Source organism: Pelophylax lessonae, assembly GCF_965119305.1.
Source record: "Pelophylax lessonae genome assembly, chromosome: 1".
Lineage (NCBI taxonomy): Eukaryota > Metazoa > Chordata > Amphibia > Anura > Ranidae > Pelophylax > Pelophylax lessonae.
The window spans coordinates 842,087,465-842,109,238 of record NC_138768.1 but is presented as its reverse complement, the minus strand read 5'-3'; the positions used below and the strand labels follow the sequence as shown (position 1 = coordinate 842,109,238).

Genomic DNA, 21,774 nt, shown 5'->3' with positions numbered 1-21,774 from the left:
CAACAAGGAACTAGGTCCCTATGCCTGAGTAAAAAACTGAGTACCTATAGCAGAGAGGGAACATTGTTTTACCTTTACTCTGTGCGAATCCTAAGCATCCTAAGGAGGTTGCCCTGCATTCTTTGGATGTTGTCAGGGCGATCAGGGTTTACCTGTCGTCGACTGAATCCTTTCGAAAATCGGATTCTCTCTTGTCCTTCCTGAGGGACTTCGGAAGGGTATGGCTGCGTCTGCGGCGACCATTGCAAAATGAATCAGACAGACTATTGTACAGGCCTATTCGTTGAAGGAACGGGTACCACCCTTCCCTGTCAAGGCGCACTCTACCAGATCGGTGAGTGCGTCCTGGGCCTTCTGGCATCAGGCCTCGGTGGCCCAGGTGTGCAAGGCTGCGATTTGTTCGTCAGTGCACACCTTTTCCAAATTCTACAAAATTGATGTTCTGGCATCAGCTGATGCCTCCTTTGGCCGCAAAGTTCTCTGTGCGGCAGTACCGTAGGGGACCCTGGTTTTGTGCGGGTCCCTGGCTGTTGGGGTTTTTTACCCCCTTGGTTATTTTGCTTTCTTGGGTTGTTGCTCCTGTTGAGCTTTTTTGTTACCCAGAAGGTTCCCTTGCTGTTCATGTAAGGTTCCTTTCTCTGATGTGGGTACTGCGTTTCCTTTTCTGTCGGTTGCGTTTCCCACCCCTCATGTCTACACTGCTTTGGGACATCCCCATCGGTGAAGACTGTATGAGTGGGCGGCGACTGTAAGGACATAAGAGAAAACTGAATTTTTGTAAAATCTTACCGTAAAATTCCTTTCTCTGAGTCCTCCGACTGTCGCCACCCCCGCCCCTCTTTTGGGGTTCTTATACACTTAACTGCTTGCTACCAAACTGAGTTGGGATGGCTGATTGCAGGGGGGTATTGGACCAGTGGGACAGCCCCCATTGGTGTGTCTATGTAAATGCTTTTGTTTTAACAAGTCTTATGCCTAGCTACTCCTGTGGAGAGGAAGTCAATACCCCATTGGTGAAGACTGTATGAGTGGGCGGCGACTGTCGGAGGACTTAAGAGAAATTTTATTATATCTTTTCATGTGACAACACTGAAGATATTATACTTTGCTACAATGAATTGAGGGAACTATGAATGGCAACATGTACTGTGATGTACTAAAGCAGAGCATGATCCCTCCCTTCTGAGACTGGGCCGCAGGGCAGTATTCCAACATGATAACGACCCCAATACACCTCCAAGATGACCACTGCCTTGCTAAAGAAGCTAAGGGTAAAGGTGATGGACTGGCCAAGCATGTCTCCAGACCTAAACCCTATTGAGCATTCGTGGGGCATCCTCAAACGGAAGGTGGAGGAGTGCAAGGTCTCTAACATCCACCAGCTCCGTGATGTCCTCATGGAGGATTGGAAGAGGACTCCAGTGGCAACCTGTGAAGCTCTGGTAAACTCCATGCCCAAGAGGGTTAAGGCAGTGCTGGAAAATAATGGTGGTCACACAAGATATTGACACTTTGGGCCCAATTTGGACATTTTCATATAGGGGTGTACTCACTTTTGTTGCCAGCGGTTTAGACATTAATGTTTGTGTGTTGAGTTATTGAGGGGACAGCAAATTTACACTGTTACACAAGCTGTACACTCACTACTTTACATTGTAGCAAAGTGTAATTTCTTCAGTGTTGTCACATGAAAAGATATAAAATATTTACAAAAATGTGAGGGGTGTACTCCCACTTTTGTGAATTACTGTGTGTGTGTATATAAATATATATATACCCACACACACATTGTTTATACACACTATATAAATACTAATACCAAAAGTATTAGGGTTCAATATTGGGTTGGCCCACCGTTTTCAGCTATAACAGCTTCAACTCTTCTGGGGAAGGCTGTCCACAAGGTTTAGGTGTGTCTATTGGAATGTTTGCCCATTCTTCCAGAAGCGCATTTGTGAGGTCAGGCACTGATGTGGACAAGAAGGCCTGGCTCGCAGTCTGCGCTCTAATTCATCCCAAAGGTGTTCTATTGGGTTGAGGTCAGGACTCTATTCAAGTTCCTCCACCCCAAACTCGCTCATCCATGACTTTATGGACCTTGTTTGTGCACTGGTGAGCAGTCCTGTAGCAACAAGAAGGGGCCATCCTCAAACTGTTCCCACGAAATTGGGAGCATGAAATTGTCTTGATATGCTGACACCTTAAGAGTTCCCTTCACTGGAACTAAGTGGCCAAGCCCAACCCATGAACAACAACCCCACACAATAATCCCCCCTCCACCAAATGATTTGGACCAGTGCACAAAACAAGGTGCATAAATACATGGACAAGCTTGTTTGAGGTGGAGGAACGTGACTGGCTTGCACAGAGTCCTGACCTTAACCCAACAGATCACCTTTGGGATGATTTAGAGCAGAGACTGCAAGCCAGGCCTTCTCGCCCACATCAGTGTCTGACCTCACAAATACACTTCTGGAAGAATGGTCAAACGTTTCTATAGACACACTCCTAAACCTTGTGGACAGCCTTCTCAGAAGAGTTAAAGCTGTTATAGCTGCAAAGGGTGGGCCAACTCAATATTTAACTCTACCGACCAAGACTGGGATACCATTAAAGTTCATGTGCGTGTGAAGGCATGCGTCCCTAAACTTTTGGTAATATAGTGTATGTGTGGTAACACCTAAGGTAGGTGGAAGTGCCCAAAATCTATGCTGGGAGAAAGGAGAGCCAGGAACTGTGGCAGAGGGACATCACCTCTGAAATCATCAAGAAACACCAAGAGAGTAGGGAGTAAATCAGCCCAGTAGAACATCCATTCTCTTTCTAGAGACCCTAGAAAGCCCCTTTATGGATATATTTGCTGCACTACCTTGCTGCTCCATTCCTTGGTCAGTCCAATGTTTAGACCTGGCAACTGGGTATTTAAGGTCAAGCACTGCACCCTGGGAGGAAGACGGAATGGTAACATGCCATTCCACACCCCAGTGTTCCAGGTACCTCGTGGCATACAAAAAGAAGTGCCTGGGGAGAACATCAAAAGGTGCAAATCTGTCTGGTGGCCAGAATGACCAATGCTCATAAAATCCATTACTGTTCCGCCTTGAATTTTTTAAAGTTAAAATTTGTAATGTATGCTGGTTTCTCTTTCCAGGTATCTTTTCGCTGCTCCATTTTTTGGTCAATCTAATCTGTGCTCCCCTACACTAATGTTTGTGTCTTGTAATTGGCTATTTATGGCCAAGCACTACATCCTGGGAGGAAGAGGTAAAGGTCACGCCACACCCCAGTGCACCAGATACTTCCAAGGGCTACAAAAATAGAAATTGAGTTACCTGGGAGTACAGAAAAAGGTGCATATCAGTCTGGCTGGTCAGCATGTCTAATGCTAATAAAATAAAAGTTTAAAGATAATGACTTAGGGACCTTGGATTGTAAGCTCCTTGAGGGCAGGGACTGATGTGAATGTACAATGTATACGTAAAGCGCTGCGTAAATTGACAGCGCTATATAAGTACCTGAAATAAATAAATAAAAATATACCCTTCTACATAATGTTCAAATTATATAATAATGTAATAATGTTATAGACGGGTATATTAACTTTATATTTTAATATAGATACATAATGTGTCAATTTTCTATGACTGTATTCCAAGATGACTATGTGATTTAACTATCTTTTTAGGTATTTGTTATTGGGTTGATTAAATTAACTTTTATATATCTATTTTTGTGTCCCCCAGGTGGATGTTTAATGCTGTGGTTTCCGGGTCCACCATTATTCTTTCCACTCTGCCAGAGGGCTTCCGGGACCTGTTACTCATTTGTTTATTCAGGTTACCCTAGAGGCGGCGGGGTGTGTTATTGTAACATTGGGTAGACATTGGATCAACCCCTACTACAGTAATGAAGTCTTGCCTTAGGACGTAACACGTATAGGGGGACAGAACCAGGTTCATGACGTGATCATGCAACCATCTTACTTGCACTTTCGAGTCGGCATTGTTAAGGGGTGGTGGTTGGTGGAGGCACGCGTGACATTTTGGTTTTTGTTTAGTGGATGAATCAAGCACTTTTGGACACAGCGGTGATTGAATTTTCATCACGAATCTGATTTGTGAGACATTACCAGATTTATGGACTTTCGGATATTTGTTTATTGATCATTGGGGGATTCCACTGCACATAGGGTTACCACCTGTCTGGGATTCACCCTAACAATCCAGGTTTTGAATCGTGTGTCCGATTTTCAGTCTGGCTGAAAACCGTACACATTTTTCAGATCGGACTGTGGCTCCCTAAAATAGCTAGAGGGAGGATTGGGTGTTCTCCTCCCTCTAGCCTACAGGTGGCGATAGATAGCCGGAACTGCAGCATGGGACTGCTAAGGATTGACGATAGTCTGTCCTTCTCTCTTGCTTTTTTATGCAACCTATCATATGACTAGAAAGAGAAAGGAGGAGCTGCCTTCAATGCAGAGTGGGATCTGTGAGTACAGGGGGACAACTCTGATGTAAAGAGTTTCTCTGATGGGGACACCAGATGTAAGGAAGCACTGTAATGGAGACACCAGATGTAAGAAAGCACTGTGATGGAGACACCAGATGTAAGAAAGCACTGTGATGGAGACACCAGATGAAAGAAAGCACTGTGATGGGGACACCAGATGGAAGAAAGCACTGTGATGGGGACACCAGATGGAAGAAAGCACTGTGATGGGGACACCAGATATTAGGAAGCATTGTGATGGGGACACCAGATGTTAGGAAGCATTGTGATGGGGACACCAGATGTTAGGAAGCATTGTGATGGGGACACCAGATGTAAGGAAGCACTGTGATTGGGACACCAGATGTTAGGAAGCACTCTGATGGGGACACCAGATGTTAGGAAGCACTCTGATGGGGACACCAGATGTTAGGAAGCACTCTGATGAGGACACCAGATGTAAGTCGGTGCTCTTATAGGGACACCTTATGTAAGGTGTTTTATTTTCTTTTACTTGAAATATGGATGTGAATGGCTTACTTTAATGTTTTTAATAGAGAGCAATTTGGACCTCGGCTGGAAGAAAATTTCAGTGACAGGACTTCCTTGAAGTTTCATTTATCGCCCCTGCCCTTGGCAGAATTTTTGTGTTACAGAAGTGCATGCAATTTTGCATACATTCCTTCCATGCACAAAAACACATACAGCCCTTTTACAGGTGTGCAGTGGTGCCATTAGAGTTCCAGCCATATTTATTTATTTCTTTTTTCTAAAACACCCCCGTGATTTAATAAAATAAATCAATAAAAAACATTATAAAATTCAATGTAATTTGTCTATATGCATGTTATCGAATATAATTACCATTCTCTGCCCTGCCGAGCACGTCCCCATCTTCATTGTGGGCATGTGAAGCCCACTAGTAGCTTCTTCCTGGATAAGGTGATGCTGGCTACCCAGCATGCACCTCCTTATTTCACACATAAAGCACAAAGCGCGGCGCAGGTATTGTTGTTCAGGTTGCCATAGCATCATGTTATTTCCAGTTTGGAAATAATGCACTGCTTCCAGCTGGCGATGCCCATTGACTCCTGGGATTGATGACACTCAGGAGCCAAGGAGCGGCCAGAAATGACGTACATCGCCGCGGAAGTGAAGAGACAATGGAAAACATGGTAAATCAAACAAAGAAAAAAAAAAAAAGGGTAGCCAATACGCTATTAAAATGCAAGGGTTAACTAGACGGCGCAAAGTCTTATATGTGGGTGGAACTCTGCTTTAAGTCTTAATGGCATAACCACATACCTTGCTTTTTGCACTCATTCACCTGCAGCAAAACGTATAGTAAAAAAAGTATTGTGTCTTGGTGTAGCACAAATTTTAAAAAGGTCTTACAGGTATTAAATCTATTTGTATTGCATTTTGTTTTTCATTTGTTATGCAAGTCTTTGGGTTTGGCTTGAAGAAAAGGTGATAACCCTATTTGTTTTAAATGCTAATAAAACCCATTATCATTCCACCTTGAATTTGTTCTTAAAGTATGCAGGGTATAAATAAATGCAACAGCGGAAACAGACATAAAATAGTTTATTGTTATTTAGCAATACATCAGAATTAAAGTGTAAAAATCAGGTCTGCACAATGGCAAGTAAAAACATTAAAAGTAATACAAAAATAAATGGAAAGGTCATTCCATACATTTCTCTATTCTAAGTAGTAATAAATACAATAGTTAGCAAAAGCTTCAATCACACGGTTCAGTTTACTGAAGTTACAGTAGTGCCGGTGGACAAAATATAAAGACAATGCAAAAAAAAATATTTAAAACTCTGCAACAAAAAAAAAAATAAAGTGAATTTGGCACACTCGAGTGAGATTAACATTAGCATTTCTTCGATGTGAAGAGAACAGACTTTTCTCACTAGTGTTCTGAGGTAAATACTTTAAATTGCTAGAAAGAAAAAAAAAAAAAAAAAAACTAAGTCACAGTTTCTATGCTTCTAAGTTACAATTTTCCCTTTTTGTGAATATCGCAATGGTATTCTACAATTTGGATTCATGTGCAAAATGAAAAAAAAAAAAAAAAATCAACATAAGTGTGACATTTTTTAGAACGGTTACATAACGCGTTAAAACTTTTCCTTGATTAGAAGTGAAAAATGTATCAGTTGTATCTGCTAGAATCAACTTTTCGTGCTGCAGTGTTTGAGGTTCTTTAAGGCTTTTTCATACAGGATTTCGGCTTGTATAAGATCAATGAGTACAGCAATTTTGAGAAGGCATTTGCAAAGTTTCAGAAAGCTCTGAGCAACTTTTCTGAAGCTTTTAAGGCACCCTTCCTCTCCAGTTTGGGGAAGGCAAAAAAAAAAGTGAAGTGTTCAAAGCCATTCTGCCTGAGGCCAACTGGAGAGGCCAACTGGAGTGGCACACTGGAGTGGCCAACTGGAGAGGCCAACTGGAGAGGCCAACTGGAGAGGCCAACTGGAGAGGCCAACTGGAGAGGCCAACTGGAGAGGCCAACTGGAGTGGTACAGCGAGGAGCATCACAGGGGCCAGAGTGTCCACAACCAGACACTCCATCTTCAGTGCATGTTCAGCCCTGTGTATGCTCAGTCCCCGGGCCACCAGCACCCTAGCAGCCAACAATTTAGGCGCAATATGCCCCTGGCATGGCCCTGGGAGTGCTGTCACTTTATACAAGCTGATAGACTTCAGCACTACTTGAAATTTTTGAAAGTTTGACTTGAGCTTTTTTTTTTTTTAAGGGCTTTAACAAGGTTGATGAAAATTCTACAAATTCTTTTCAAAAGCTTGCTGTACAAACTACACTTATACAAGCTATAGCACATGTGTACAAGGCTTTAAACAGAGGGACAACTGCCATTGCTGACTTCTTCTGAAAATTATATCTGCTGGAAAGTCATGCTAATTCAGTGCTTTCATAGGCTACTTTCACATATATAATTACTGTGGTGCAATAAAACAACTTTTGCTGGCTGGATAATTGGTGAAGCATATCTTTCATTGGAGGAATGTAAAAGGCACTGCACTACGACGTCATTTAAAAATGCAGGGATGTAAATGCAGCTTAAAATAGACCTATATTAATAGGACCTTGCTAAAGCCAACATCTTTGCCTGGTGGTCTTCCAGTTCTGGGATCCTTAACCATCTTGATTGGCTATGTCGGGATGGCATTTATTCATCTTGGCATATGGCCAAATTGTACACTGATGCATGCATGTGTGGATGGGTGAATTTCCACTTTAGGTCTTCAAACCCAAGCACACAGCTACTGAAGGAAGGGCGAAGCATCAAGTATTGAAACCAAAGACAGCCAGGCAATTAGCATTTTCAAAAAGGAGATCAGCAATGGCAGCAAACAAAACTCTCTCTGTCCAGGTTTCCAGAGCATCCTTTTTAAGATGTCCACTGCTTGAACTTGGAGATCCATTTTATAATCAATAACAGAGTCGGCCACAATCCAGAATGAACGTCCCAAAAAAAACTAAGCCATGTCTGGGCAAGGGACGTACCTTCCTACCTCCTAAAGATCTGCAAGGCTGCAGAATTGTCTTCACAGTTAACAAGGACCCCCAAGTTCAGCAATTTGTTGTCAATCAAGAGCAGGTCATTAAGTCTTGACGGGCAACCAAAAGATATCAAGCTTTTGAGAATTCTGTTTCCTGGTGAGGTGGTTATTTTGCATTCATGCCTAAATAACTCCTTATTGACCTTAGCAGACCTTGTTCTTTAGAGTCTACTACTACTGGGCTACTAGCCTAAAATGGCTTACCTTATAGCACAGAAGATGGTAAAAACCTTTGGAAATAACTGAGTTTTTGATGTATGGTTTTACAGCAATGGTAGATGAAAACTGATGCGCAACAGGGCTTATTGAACCGAACAAGAGACATCAAGGCAATCTAATTTGGGGCCTTCAAAAATTCCCAGAATAAAGAAATATATAAGCCAGGCCCCATAGGTATTATTACAAAAACTCACCAAAACTCTTTTACAAATCGTTTTAGATCCATATTTTCTGTAACCCTAAGTCTTTAGTAGTCCTTTATAACAAAACCAACGTAATGTCTGTTAAGTACCTCATCTAGCCAAAATATTGGATGAAATGCTAAGCTGCCACAACATGGTCTACAGTGGGCACCTCAAAGTTGTTGTTTTTTTCTTCTTCTTTGAGGCTCTTCGTGGTTTAAAGGTTTTATATTAATCAAGGCCCCAACTATTTCTCAGTTAAAAAAGGCTACCTTTTGAATTGATAAGCCACCAACATGATCTACAGCAGGCACGTCAAATGTATGCTTTTTCTTACATCTCCTCTGCAGCCCTTCGCAGTTTAAGGGTTTTACACTAAAACAATACCCCAACTATTTTCCAGGTGATAAAGGCTACAATTTCTCTGGAAAAGAGAGTCACGTTTTTTACTGTACAGTAGGGTTAAAGTGCTTTAAATTGCTATTGGAATTAAGTAGTTGTGGCCCTTACACAAGATGTGGCCCCTTGAAAATGTATTCCACTTAATTCAGTTCACTGTTTCATTTGAGTTAAACGTCTCTATAGGGGACCCTAAGTTGGCGTATATGACCTCTTTACACTGAGAATTTTACAGATGTCTCTGAACATTTTCTATTTATACGGTTCATTCACCCTAAGGCCCAGCTGTACGTCTTCTGATACACAACAGATCTCAAGAAAAAGATTTTGAAGTTCAGGAAAAACTTTTGCTGTACACGTTCCTATTAGTTTGTCACACTGATCCTCCCTCCTATAACTTCAGCAATTATAGTCACACTCACTCTGTGATATAAACACAAGCTGCCAATGATAAAGTCGGCAAAGCATGTAAACTCCTTGAGGACGCAACAAGCGCTTTCCCGCAGGCCAGGAAACCGCATAGCGTAATGCCACTTTCAATAGAAAGTGCCCACATTGGACAGAAAATGCTCTGAATAGCTGCTAATAAAAACAGTTCATTCAAATTTAAATCTAAACAGGTCTTCTTTTCTCTACTGAAATTACAGTATTTACAAAATCTAATACAAAAATTCTTCTCTACTGGAAATCAGCCAAGAGGTTAACAGTTATTGTGCTTGCCCCCTCATGAAGATGCCATTTTCACAGTAGATTATTATTCTAAACTTCTCTTTATAAACTTCAGTCCTCAAAGAGTTTTCTTTAATTTTTGCAATTCTATATTGTGCTCAAAAAACTTTACAGAAAGATAATCTTGAGCAATCTCATTTAATCCTTTCACCAGCACCGTTGATCCCTTTAAAAATCGGGGAGCAAGCGATCGGAAATTTATGGGTGCTCCATACAGGCTTTGTTGTGCTGTGAATGGCACCACGTACAAGGCACTGCTATGTTGCAAAAAATAGCACCGTCACAGTTTGCTGCGATTACTTATTCGCGGCTATAAAAAAAATTGAGGTAAGCTAATTGATTTCGATATGAATTATCCAAATTTTTCAAAAAAATAAATGCACCTGTCCCAAAACACGAGCAGCAATTTATATGATAAACCAAGATTCAGTCTATTTTATCTTACGAGGAAGCAGTGATGACATTTATTGTGACTCTGCTAGTTCCTGGTGAATTCATGGACTGAAAACTGATTTGGGCCCCAAAAAATGCCTGCCGTGATTCTCAAGGTGACAAGTGGACTTTAGTAGTAGTACCAGTCTGGTGAAAGGTATATTTGATTACAGACCAAACCCTATTAACAACATTTCAAAGTGCACTAGATATATTAGGTGTTACAATCTTGTCCCTTTAAAAACCAACTAGCACTTATTTAAAAAATGGTACCGCCTACAAAAAAATTTAAGAAAATACAGCCAATTGAACTACGGGGTATGCATGCATCAAGGCTTTGGATCATTGACCGGGATTGCCGGTTTTTCTTATCTGATGTCCACATGTTGGACGAGCAATCTTCCTATGATATTCCTGGCTAGTGGCTCAACACCCGGACAATCCGCAGTACATGGTAAAGCATTTATCGTTTTACTATGCAAACCCAGCAAGCTGCATCCTCAAGAATGTTGGTTTAGGCCACAAATAACGCCGTTTTACATTTATGTAGGCAACCGGTACAATTTAATAGTTTTATTACTTTTGATTAAATTTTTGTTTCACCATGTTTGAAGAACCATGTGTAAACATGGATTTTTTTTTTTCTTTGTTAAAAGCTGCATTGTTTGTAAAGAGATCAGTAAACTACCTAGTTCAATCGGTCAAATCACTTTTGTATCTCAAAGTGGTCTGCGCTTATCCTGGAGACAGTGCGTATACAGTCCACGTCTCCCCTACTATAATTAGACTACAAGGCTATTCTACGTCAATATGGCTTTCATAATACAATCTCCACCGTTAAGAGAGAGACTAGCAGTGTTATAGAACATGGAAAAGCTGTGGTCCTGTTATTAGATGTTCCTCAGCTCCATGCAAGACTATATACACAGTTAAGTTGTATATCTGGTTAAATTAAAACGTGTTTATCCATTGACATGAAACTGGGAAAGTACTTCCAGTCAAATTCTAACTCAGCCTAAATCTACTCCAATCCCTATTCCAAGACTATTCTATCTACCATGTAATAGATAAGATGTCTATACTTACCTATTCTGAAGCTGCTCTGGTCCAATCATATGAGCGGCTTCCAGTACTGGCTTTAATGTAGAGGAGAGACAGCTGACCACGCCTGCCCCATAGCAATTCTATGGGTGATGTCATCGCTCAGGCTCTGAAGCCGTTGTTGCTACCTCTCCTCTACACTGAAGCCAGCACTGGGACCCGAACATGTGACCAGACTGGAGCAGCTTATTTATTTTATTTTTTTTTTATTTCAGGTACTTGTATAGCGCCGTCAATTTTACGCAGCGCTTTACATATACATTGTACATTCACATCAGCAGCTTCAGAGTAAGTATAGACATCTTTTCTTTTACAGTGTAGATAGAGTAGTCTTAAAATGGGTGTGGGGGTAGATTTATGCTTAGTGAGACTTCAACTGAAATCACGCTTCAAATAGAATAATTCATGCCAATAGTCCAAGACAACTTTACCCTGTTCATTATTGCCAGCAAGTTGCCATGGCACACTTTCCAATGCCAATTTTACTTAACCAAAAATTCAAGTAGATCAAAGTCCTTAAAAAGGCTCTTAAGTGGTCCCAACACATTAGGCTGCCATAACTGCCTCCCATCTTAGGTTTTCCGAATTTCTTGTTGAGATGGAAAAATCTATCTCTTGAATTCACCATCAATGAGCTCTGTGCCCATTACTGTCCCTCCATGCTGCTAGTGCACCAAGGCATTTCAATATATGACTGAAGAATTATAAGCAGCGGCAAATTGAATACACAAGTCAATAAAAAAATTTCCAACTCAAATTAGCAACTTAGCCAGTGCGTGGGCCACAACCACTTCTGAGGCCGAGAGACCTGAAGAAGTATATTTTAGACCACATCTGTATATATTTGCAGCTCCTGAATAACCAGTCTAATGGCCCCTACCAAATGATAACAGAGGCAGCAGAGGAAAAGCATTAAAAACTTCATGTGGCTGTGAATGTTTTTCAATGATGGCAAATTACCAGTAAATCCAGACTACTGGTTTATTCTTCTCTTTTGTTACCGTAGGCAGAACTTCAGATGCCACCGACCCACAGCAAACTGCACCCTTTGACCATACAGTTCCTCCTGACTACTTAGACACAAAAAAAAGGGAAGCAGAAAACATTTTCTTAGTCTCCTCAGGAGCAGATATGTGGCCATGAAGGTAAGGCATCTATACGCCACTAATGGATGAGACAAATAAAATAATCTCTTAAGATATCTAGAACCACTGAGAAGATGCTGAAGCAGCCATTCTCAACCAGGATTCCGCAGAAACCAAGGGTTCCTCCAGAGGTTGCTAAGAATTCCCTGAGCTGTGGCTCACTGACCTATCATTTCATGGTTCCTATATGGTTTCAGGACCTGCCACACTTGGCAAAGCCAGCAGCATGACAATATTTATCTTAAAAGCTGCCTGTAAGGGTGGTATTCTGGCCACCACTGGAAGGGTTGCATTCTTCCTACTGACCACCAATACAAGGTGGCTATTTTGACCACTGATAATTGGTTTGAAGGTTCCCCGAGACCTGAAAATTATGTTAGAGGTTCCTCTGGTTTCAAAAGGTTGAAACGCTGTGCTGGAGTATACTTTAGAAGTCTTTCAATGGCTTTGGAACATCTGCTAGTCTCTACCCCTTCTAAGAGGCACGGTATAAACTAGATCCATGCATAGATAAATCACCAAGCTCTACATTAATTATGAGACCACATGCTACTCTGTCCAGACAGGATACTGCCAGAGCAGCATGTCCCAAGGCCTCGAGACACAGATCAATAACAAGCTACATCTAGATCGCAACACGTAATAAAATCTCAAGACTATTTAAAACAGTGTTATTAGTAATAACCACTGTTTTAAATGCTAAAACGCCACGATACACAGAAAAGAAAAGAAAACACAATAAAGAGTATAGCACAAGAATATTAAAATATATAGGCAGTCTGGAAGCCATAGTTACAGAGATGTCATGTTCTATGAAACCAGATGGTGACGGTTTAGTTCACTTCCAGATATTCAGCCTAATGCTGTATTTTCAACTTGAGACTGGTGACCCCACTAAATTGATAATGTCATAACTGGTTGGTGATGTCACATCTTTCTAATGGATGGTTTCTCATGAACATTGGAGAACATCTTTAAAATACAGAAGCTACATAACATGGCACTGTAGACATGGCAGATGCCTAAACTGCCCCAGGTGGGGGTCATTTACTTGGTCACCAGCAATTTCTTGCCAGTTGAATTCCTATCGCCTGTGGAAAGAGATGGGCAGATGAGGGGTACTTTAAGGAATTACCCCAGGAACAACAAAAGTTGCCGCAATCTAGAACTTTTTAAAGTGATCTTATTTATATTGCATGCTGGTGGCAGCCATGTTGTCGATTGGTTTTGAGAAAAGAATGCAGCTCATCAACTTACTGAAAACTAGTGACATTGCTACAGAATGAGAAATGTCAGACAGGATTTTGTCTGGGCTTACAAAATAGTGATAAGCAGCTTCAGATTTAATTTCTGAAAAGCTACATCTTTGGTTTTTGTCGTTGGACCCTATCTGTGAGATCACAGTAAAATACAACAAAATTGATGGGACCTAATAAAGGAAATAGAACAGATACTGTGCAAAACCCTTGTACATAGAAAACATCACTAGCTCATAGCTTACTGCAAATCAAGCTGCCAACAGATTAAATAAAAGCAATAATAGATTAATCAAAGGGCTGTCCTTTGTCACTTAGGGGTCTATCTTTGGTCTCAGTCTGTATTTGTGGGGGTTACAGCAACACTCAGTGCCCTAAAACTGGAAGTCAATTGAAACTTGGTAAGAAGGAGTTGTAAGGGTCTCTAAACAAAGTGCCTCGAGAAAACAGTTTGTGTGATTCATACCAACAGACCATGTTCTCTTAATACATGAAGGAAGGAGCTGGTTAAGCAATCTACGAACATAGGATGTCTTTGACTAAGGATGGCCAATGCTCTACTTAGGGGTGACAATGAAAATGTACAAAGATGACTTGCCATCATCACTATTTAAATCCCCACCAAATTAAGTGGCATCTACAGCTTTTTGCCGATATGCTGGCCAATCTTTGTATACATGGTCTCACTTGTCCAGCACAATTTTCCTGGATGTTACTGCACCTTGCCCATACTATGCTTCAACGCCAGTAAATCTGTAAAGGAACAGTAATGGACAGCACTAAATGTGACTCTTAATCGAGAAAGCTTTTTCTGCAACTGGAGGGAGAGCGAGCGAGCGGGCTTGTCACAGTCTGCTCTTACCCTTCTACCCTTATCTTTTACATTTCCATTAATCCAGCATTTATGTTGACCCTTTCAAACCACAGGAGAAAAAAAATAAAAAATAAATGTCTGCAATAACTGTAATTCCCACAACTTTAAATGGCCGCTCAATACAGCAGACGTTTTGTCACTATAGCGGGTCTCCATGACCTGTCAAGCAAGTCAATTTCACAGTTGCTTGTTCCAAAGCCTGCAATAAGAATCAAGTTCAAACACTAATTTGATCATGAAAATTGCCCATGGCAGGGTTTGAGTACATGGATTATTTTGGTTAGAGATGCTTTTCTCTCCTTAAAGCCAAGGACAATGTAAAAATAACTTGGGAGATAGTAAAAAACAGGTCAGAGGGAACACCAGAGTAATCTGATTGTACCTGAGAGCATTGCATTTGCCCATCTACAGAAGCCCTATGAGAGCGCTGAGTGTTGGGAGCAACACAGACAGTCCTTACCTTTGCCATATTTACAGCCCATTCAGACTGGCGCGACAGGATTTTGTGGGGCGACCTGTGCTGTGCACCGCGACCTCGGCGCGACTTGCACGGACTTCATATAATTGAGGTCAATGCAAGTCGCCTCCAGGTCGCCCCAAAGTAGTACAGGACCCTTTTTCTAAGTCGGAGCGACTTGTGTCGCTCCTATTAGAACGGGTCCTGTGCTAATCAATGGCGAGGGACCGACCGCGACTTGTCAGGCGACCAAGTCGCGCTAGTGTAAATGGACCCTGAATCTTAGGTCTTAACGTTTATTTGCTTGACGATACCTCTTATGGCCCTGCTATGCATAGGAAGCTTTACCTTTCACAGAATAATCATGGCAAAACGGTGATATTATTCATATAATAGAGGGAGAACTGAGTCAAATATAACTTTTTAAGGCAGCTAATCATGAACATTATACACTGCACAGGTTTCTATTTTTCTATGTCTGCATACAACTTAAAATTCAAATTATTAAACAACTTTCCGTGCAGACCGGCAACTAAGCTAATTTGCAGCACACCCAGAAACTGTACTGGCAAGGGACCAGGATGGCAGATTTTGGTGGGTATATATGGCTTTACAAGGTAAAGTTGACCATAGATGGACTGAATTTCATCTGGTTAAGCAGCGATCTAATGGTTAACTCATGAACAGGCTTGTTCGATCACAGCTGCAGCCAATTGTCCTCTTTATCAAAATACAACAGAGCAGGGAGGATTCCTCTGTCCACCTTGCTTGTGTGGATGGGGTAATCTGTTCAGGTGTTTTGTTTTTTTTAATCAGCCCACTGGGGGCTGTGTGATGTTGTTGGTCCCTCAAGAAAGGATAGGCTGCATTCTCCATCATGTCACTTGTGTCACATAAAGGGATAGGCATCTTTCTTAAAAATGTTACTAGTTCCTATAGAAAGGATAGGCTGCCTTCTCCGTAATGTCACTAGTTTCTCATTCAGGGCCAGTTCACACCATAGAAACACAGTATGAGTGCGTTCTTGATGCTTTTTTGCATGCGCAATTTGGACGCAGTTTTGATGCCTTCCAGTGCATTTTTCCCCCTTTTTTCTTAACCTTAAATGTGGTGTGAACTGGCCCTCGGGGATAGGTATCTTTTTCAGTAATGTTGCTGGTCCCTAGAGAAAGGATAGTCTGCTTTTTAAGTGATGTCACTTGTATCTTGTAAAGGAATAGGCATCTTTCATAGTGATGATACCAAACCCTAGAGAAAGGATAGTCTGCATTCTCTGTGATGTCACTAGTATCTTGTAAAGGGATAGGTATCTTTCTCAGTAATGTTGCTGGTCCCTAGAGAAAAGATAGGCTGCATTCTCTGTTATGTCACTAGTATCTTGAAAAGGGATAGGCACCTTTCTCAGTAATGTTCTGGTCCCTAGGGAAAGGATAGTCTGCTTTTTAAGTGATGGCACTAGTATCTTGTAAAGTGATAGGTATCTTTCTCAGTGATGTTGCCAATCCCTAGATAGAGGATAGTCTGCATTCTCAGTGATGTCACTAGTATCTTGTAAAGTAATAGGTATCTTTCTCATAAATGTTGCTGGTCCCTAGAGAAAGGATAGTCTGCATTCTCAGCGATGTCACTAGTATCTTGTAAAGTTATAGGTATCTTTCTCAGAAATGTTGCTGGTCCCTAGAGAAAGGAAAGGCTGCATTCTCAGTGATGTCACTAGTATCTTGTAAAGTAATAGGTATCTTTCTCAGTAATGTTACTGGTCCCCAGAGAAACGATAGGCTGCATTCTCTGTGATGTCACTAGTATCTTGTAAAGTGATAGGTATCTTTCTCAGTAATGTTGCTGGTCCCTAGAGAAAGGATAGGCTGCATTCTCTGTGATGTCACTAGTATCTTGTAAAGTAATAGGTATCTTTCTCAGAAATGTTGCTGGTCCCTATAGAAAGGATAGTCTGCATTCTCAGCGATGTCACTAGTATCTTGTAAAGTTATAGGTATCTTTCTCAGAAATGTTGCTGGTCCCTAGAGAAAGGATAGGCTGCATTCTCTGTGATGTCACTAGTATCTTGTAAAGTGATAGGTATCTTTCTCAGTAATGTTCTGGTCCCTAGAGAAAGGATAGTCTGCTTTTTAAGTGATGTCACTAGTATCTTGTAAAGGGATAGGCATCTTTCATAGTGATGTTGCCAATCCCTAGAGAAAGGATAGTCTGCATTCTCAGTGATGTCACTAGCATCTTGTAAAGGGGTAGGTATCTTTCTCAGGAATGTTACTGGTCCCTAAACAAAGGATAATCTGCAGTCTCAGTTTTCAGCGTCCCTAGCATCCAGTGGAATGATACTCTGCAGTCTGGGAAGTAGTCAATTTCTTTTCTTGGTAATGGATGCTGGACCCTAGGGAATGGATAGGCTGCATTCTCCAAAATGTCACAAGATGGCTGCCTCCAAAATGCACCAGGAATAAAAAAAAAATGTCTTAAATCAACTTATAAAGTGCTAATCAGACACAATGTTATATAAAGTAAAAACACAATACTTTTGTAATATAGTCAACATAAGAGTGTTAAATACTTAAAACATCGTGCTCAAATTTATCAGAAGTGTGAAAGCTGAACTATAAAACACTTCTGACTTCAGCGTGTAAGTCACACTAAGCGGACAATGGATGAGAACGCTTAATGTGCAACACGCGGCCCTGCAATAATTAGTGGTTTCGGTACGAGCGCCTTGCTCTTTGTGAATGTTACATATGTCTGATAATTGGCCGGAAGACCCAAGAGCTCCCAGCAGTACTCCTGTGAACAGATTGACTACATAAGGTGCAAACTGATTTATAAAACCCGGAGAAAATGAAGCATAATCACATCTGAAACAGGTTAGAAAATGCTTCTTCCAGATGGTGCTTTGGGCTGCGCGGTAATTTTGCTAATGGCGTGTAATGTGGAACACTACATCAAGCAGACGGCAGACCTCTCACAGCTTCTGTCCAAAGATGTCGTAATATTCCTGCTGCTCCAATTCTTTGTTGTATTTCTCAATCTCCTTATTTACCTCATTCACATAATCATATATAAACTGGTCCATCACTGAGAGAATTACATTAAGGAAAAAAATATGTGCAACAACATAAAATTAATCAACATTTTCACATCAAGATAAGGCTGGCGTACAAAAACAGGAGTAGGTGAAAAACAGATGTCACTAAGGCAGATGATGAATGGAAAGACATATTCTGGTCCTCTAGTCCACTGGTCTCCAAACTGTGGCCCATGGGATGGAAGCAGCCCTTTGCTTGTCTTTTTCTGTCTCTTGGGGCACTATTACCCCCACTGATATGGGTCACTATTCCTCAAACTGAAACCAGTGATGAGGCATCATTCCTTATACTTACCCCAACAGTGGAGCATTCCACTGATACCAATAATAGGGCACTATTCCTTGCATTGACAGGGCACCATCCCACTGAAGAAGCCACACCCTTGTGGCGTAACGCTTAAAGCGGTTGCAAACCTAAAAAAAAATAAAAAAATAAACCCTGCAAAACAAAGGCATAATGAGCTAGTATGCATCGCATACTAGCTCATTATGAATTACTTACCTTAGAACGAAGCCCCGACACGGACCCCCGAACACCGCTGTGGGAGCTGACATGATCCCTCGGCGTCTCTTCCGGGTTTGGCGGCTCCGGCGCTGTGATTGGCCGGAGCCACGATGACGTCACTCCTGCGCATGCGCGCAGGAGTCATTTTCCGGCAAGCTCCTGGCATGGAAAGCTGAAGGTCCGCCGGGACCTTCAGAGCGCATGCGCCGCTCGCGTGAACGGCTACATGCAGTGCAAATATCTCCTAAACCGTGCTGGTTTAGGAGATATTAATTGTACCTACAGGTAAGCCTTATTATAGGCTTACCTGTAGTTAAAAGTGGAAAAAAGCGGTATACTACCGCTTTAAGGGGCAGAGCCAGTGATGCAAGACATCTTTCCAATACAGAAGGACAGAAGGGAACACTGGAGAGACCTGTAAGCCATAGCAAGCAGAATTGGAACCTTAAGGGGACAGTAGCGAATGATCCATCCACAAGCTGAAGCCTCTAATGATGATGCCCCCTATGGTGGTCTGAGCAATAGTACATGCCCGTAACCTGTCGTGCACCAGTGTCAGTGCACTTTTATATGAGAGCGTGATTTTAATTCTAAGCTTTTAAATGAATTTATGATTTATATTGGAAAGCACTATGTTGGTTTGTATATTTTGGGTATTTGTCGGTGGAATTGTGGGAATCATATATATGGTGTAACTGGATCCAGAAAAATCGGATTTTTGTAAGATCTTACCGTAAAATCCTTTTCTCTTAGCTCATTGACAGACGTAGTCTTCTTGATTCACAAGAACTGGGTTATGTTGTCTCCGCAGGAGGACTAGGCAGAAAGAAAAAACGTTCTGGCTCCACCCTAGGGGCAGTCCCAGAGGGTATATCCTCCCTCTCTCTGCTACAAGGCATCAGTTCTGTCACAAAGCAGCAACAGAGAATTTAACCCAACCCAACTCAATGATAGAGGGGCGGGTACTACGTCTGTCAATGAGCTAAGAGAAAAGGATTTTACGGTAAGATCTTACAAAAATCCGATTTTCTCTGTCGCTCATTGACAGACGTAGTCTTCTTGATTCACAAGAACTGGGACATCCAGAAGCAGTGCCACAAATGAGGGGTGGGATTGACAGAAATCAAAATCCAATCTAGAAGGCCCAACCGGTGCCAAACTAGAAGTTTTAAAGGCTCATTATAAACAAAGAATGAGACTCAAATAAAAATTCCAACGAAAAAAAACCCTCGAGGTAGACCACTGGTCTCCTCAAATGGCGGCCTGCAAAACCTTGCGGCCAAACGAGGCATCAGACGATGCCATTACATCAACTTTATAATGTTTTGTAAAGGTATGCACCGACGACCAGGTAGCCGCCTTGCACACCTGGACCACTGACGCCTGATGGCGAAAGGCCCATGACGCACTAAGTGCCCGAGTGGAGTGCGCCTTAACAGGGAACGGGGGCTCCCGACCCTTAATAGAATAAGCCTGTACCACCGTCTGTCTGATCCATTTGGAAATAGTCGCGGCAGATGCAGGCAACCCCTTTTTGGGTCCATCCGGGATCACAAAAAGTGAATCCATCTTGCGAAACGAGTCTGTCGTTTTCAAGTATACCCTGATCGCCCGGACCACATCCAAGGAGTGTAAAGCAAACTCCCGAGGATGACTGGGCTTAGGACACAGGGAAGGTAATACAATTTCTTCATTCAGATGAAATTCTGAAACCACTTTTGGTAGGAAGGATGGATTCGGACGATGAACCACCTTATCTCTATGAACCACCAGATATGGGGAACGACAAGATAATGCGGCCAGTTCTGACACCCTGTGTGCAGAAGTGATAGCCACCAAGAAGGCCACCTTCTGGGACAACGTAGGTAGAGGAATCTCCCTAATATCTTCAAAGGGAGGTTTCTGAAGAACCGACAATACTAAATTAAGATCCCAGGGTGGTAACGGCGCGCGCACTGGCGGAGCCAGATGTCGCACCCCCTGGATGAAATTCCGCACCAAGGAATGAGTAGCCAAAGGCTTCTGAAAGAAGATAGCTAAGGCTGAGACCTGACCCTTGATAGTACTCAAGGCCAGTTTCTGCTCAACCCCTTGTTGCAGAAAAGCTAATATTCGACTAACCGAATAAGACCGTGGACGGAACCCCAGAGGTTCACACCATGCAATGTAGGACTTCCATGTGCGATGATAAATCTTTCTGGAAGTCGCTTTCCTTGCTTTAACTAGAGTAGGAATAACTGAAGCTGACAAACCCTTGTCCTTCAGCACCTGGGTCTCAATAGCCAGGCCGTTAAAGCCAGCGATCGTAAAGCAGGATGGAAGATCGGTCCCTGAGACAGTAGGTCCTCCTTGAGGTCCTCCAAGTCGGCGTACCACGCTCGGCGAGGCCAGTCCGGAGCTACCAGGATTACTGGAATTCCTTCCTCCTCTATCCTGCGAAGAAGTCTTGGCAGTAACCCGAGAGGAGGAAAGGCATACATTAGCTGGTATTGCCCCCACGGGGCGATCAGTGCGTCTGCGGTCTCTGCTAGAGGATCGCGGGAGCGAGCCACGAATCTCTGTACTTTCCTGTTGAATCGTGATGCCAACAGATCCACATCCGGGGTGCCCCAACGTAGGCACAACTGGTGGAAAACTTCTGGATGGAGGGACCATTCCCCCTGATCCAGAGTCTGACGGCTGAGATAATCTGCCTGCCAATTTTCCACCCCCGGAATGAACACCGCAGAGATCGCTGGAACAAATCGTTCCGCCCAGCGAAGAATGCAAGCCACTTCCTTGGCCGCTCGGACACTCTTGGTGCCCCCCTGGTGATTGACATAAGTCACGGCCGTGGCGTTGTCCGACTGGATCCGAACCGGGCTGCCCTGGAGCTGCTCGGTCCAGTGAATCAGACAAAGTCTGATCGCTCTTAGTTCCAATACATTTATCGGCAACCTGGATTCTTCCGGGGACCAAAGTCCCTGGACAGATAACTGACCGAGAATTCCTCCCCATCCGGATAGGCTGGCATCCGTGGTCACTATCGTCCAATATATTGGCAGAAATGACTTTCCCTGGCTGAGCATCGGAGACCGAAGCCACCAGACCAGAGACTCTCTGGTCTGTTTGCTCAATCGGATCCGATTGTCCAGGGATTCCGGATTCCGATTCCATCTGAGAAGAATCTCTTGCTGAAGAATTCGGGTATGGGACTGGGCAAATGGGACTGCTTCGAAGGAAGCCACCATCAACCCCAGAACCCTCATGCAAGTTCGAAGAGAAGACCAACTGTTGGATAGTAACAACTGGACTGCTGATTG

At 42.5% G+C, this 21,774-nt stretch overlaps 1 protein-coding gene across 1 annotated transcript in view; it reads right to left on the bottom strand.

Annotated features, from left to right (window-relative positions):
• Positions 1–17,233: 17,233 nt before the first annotated feature.
• The window catches only part of DNAAF9 (dynein axonemal assembly factor 9), a 230,639-nt gene continuing 226,098 nt past the window's right edge, over positions 17,234–21,774 (bottom strand). The window contains exon 37 of the mRNA XM_082269118.1: positions 17,234–17,957. Coding sequence (XP_082125244.1) covers positions 17,845–17,957 — 113 coding nt within the window. The 3' untranslated portion in view covers positions 17,234–17,844. The remainder of the gene's footprint in view (positions 17,958–21,774) is intronic.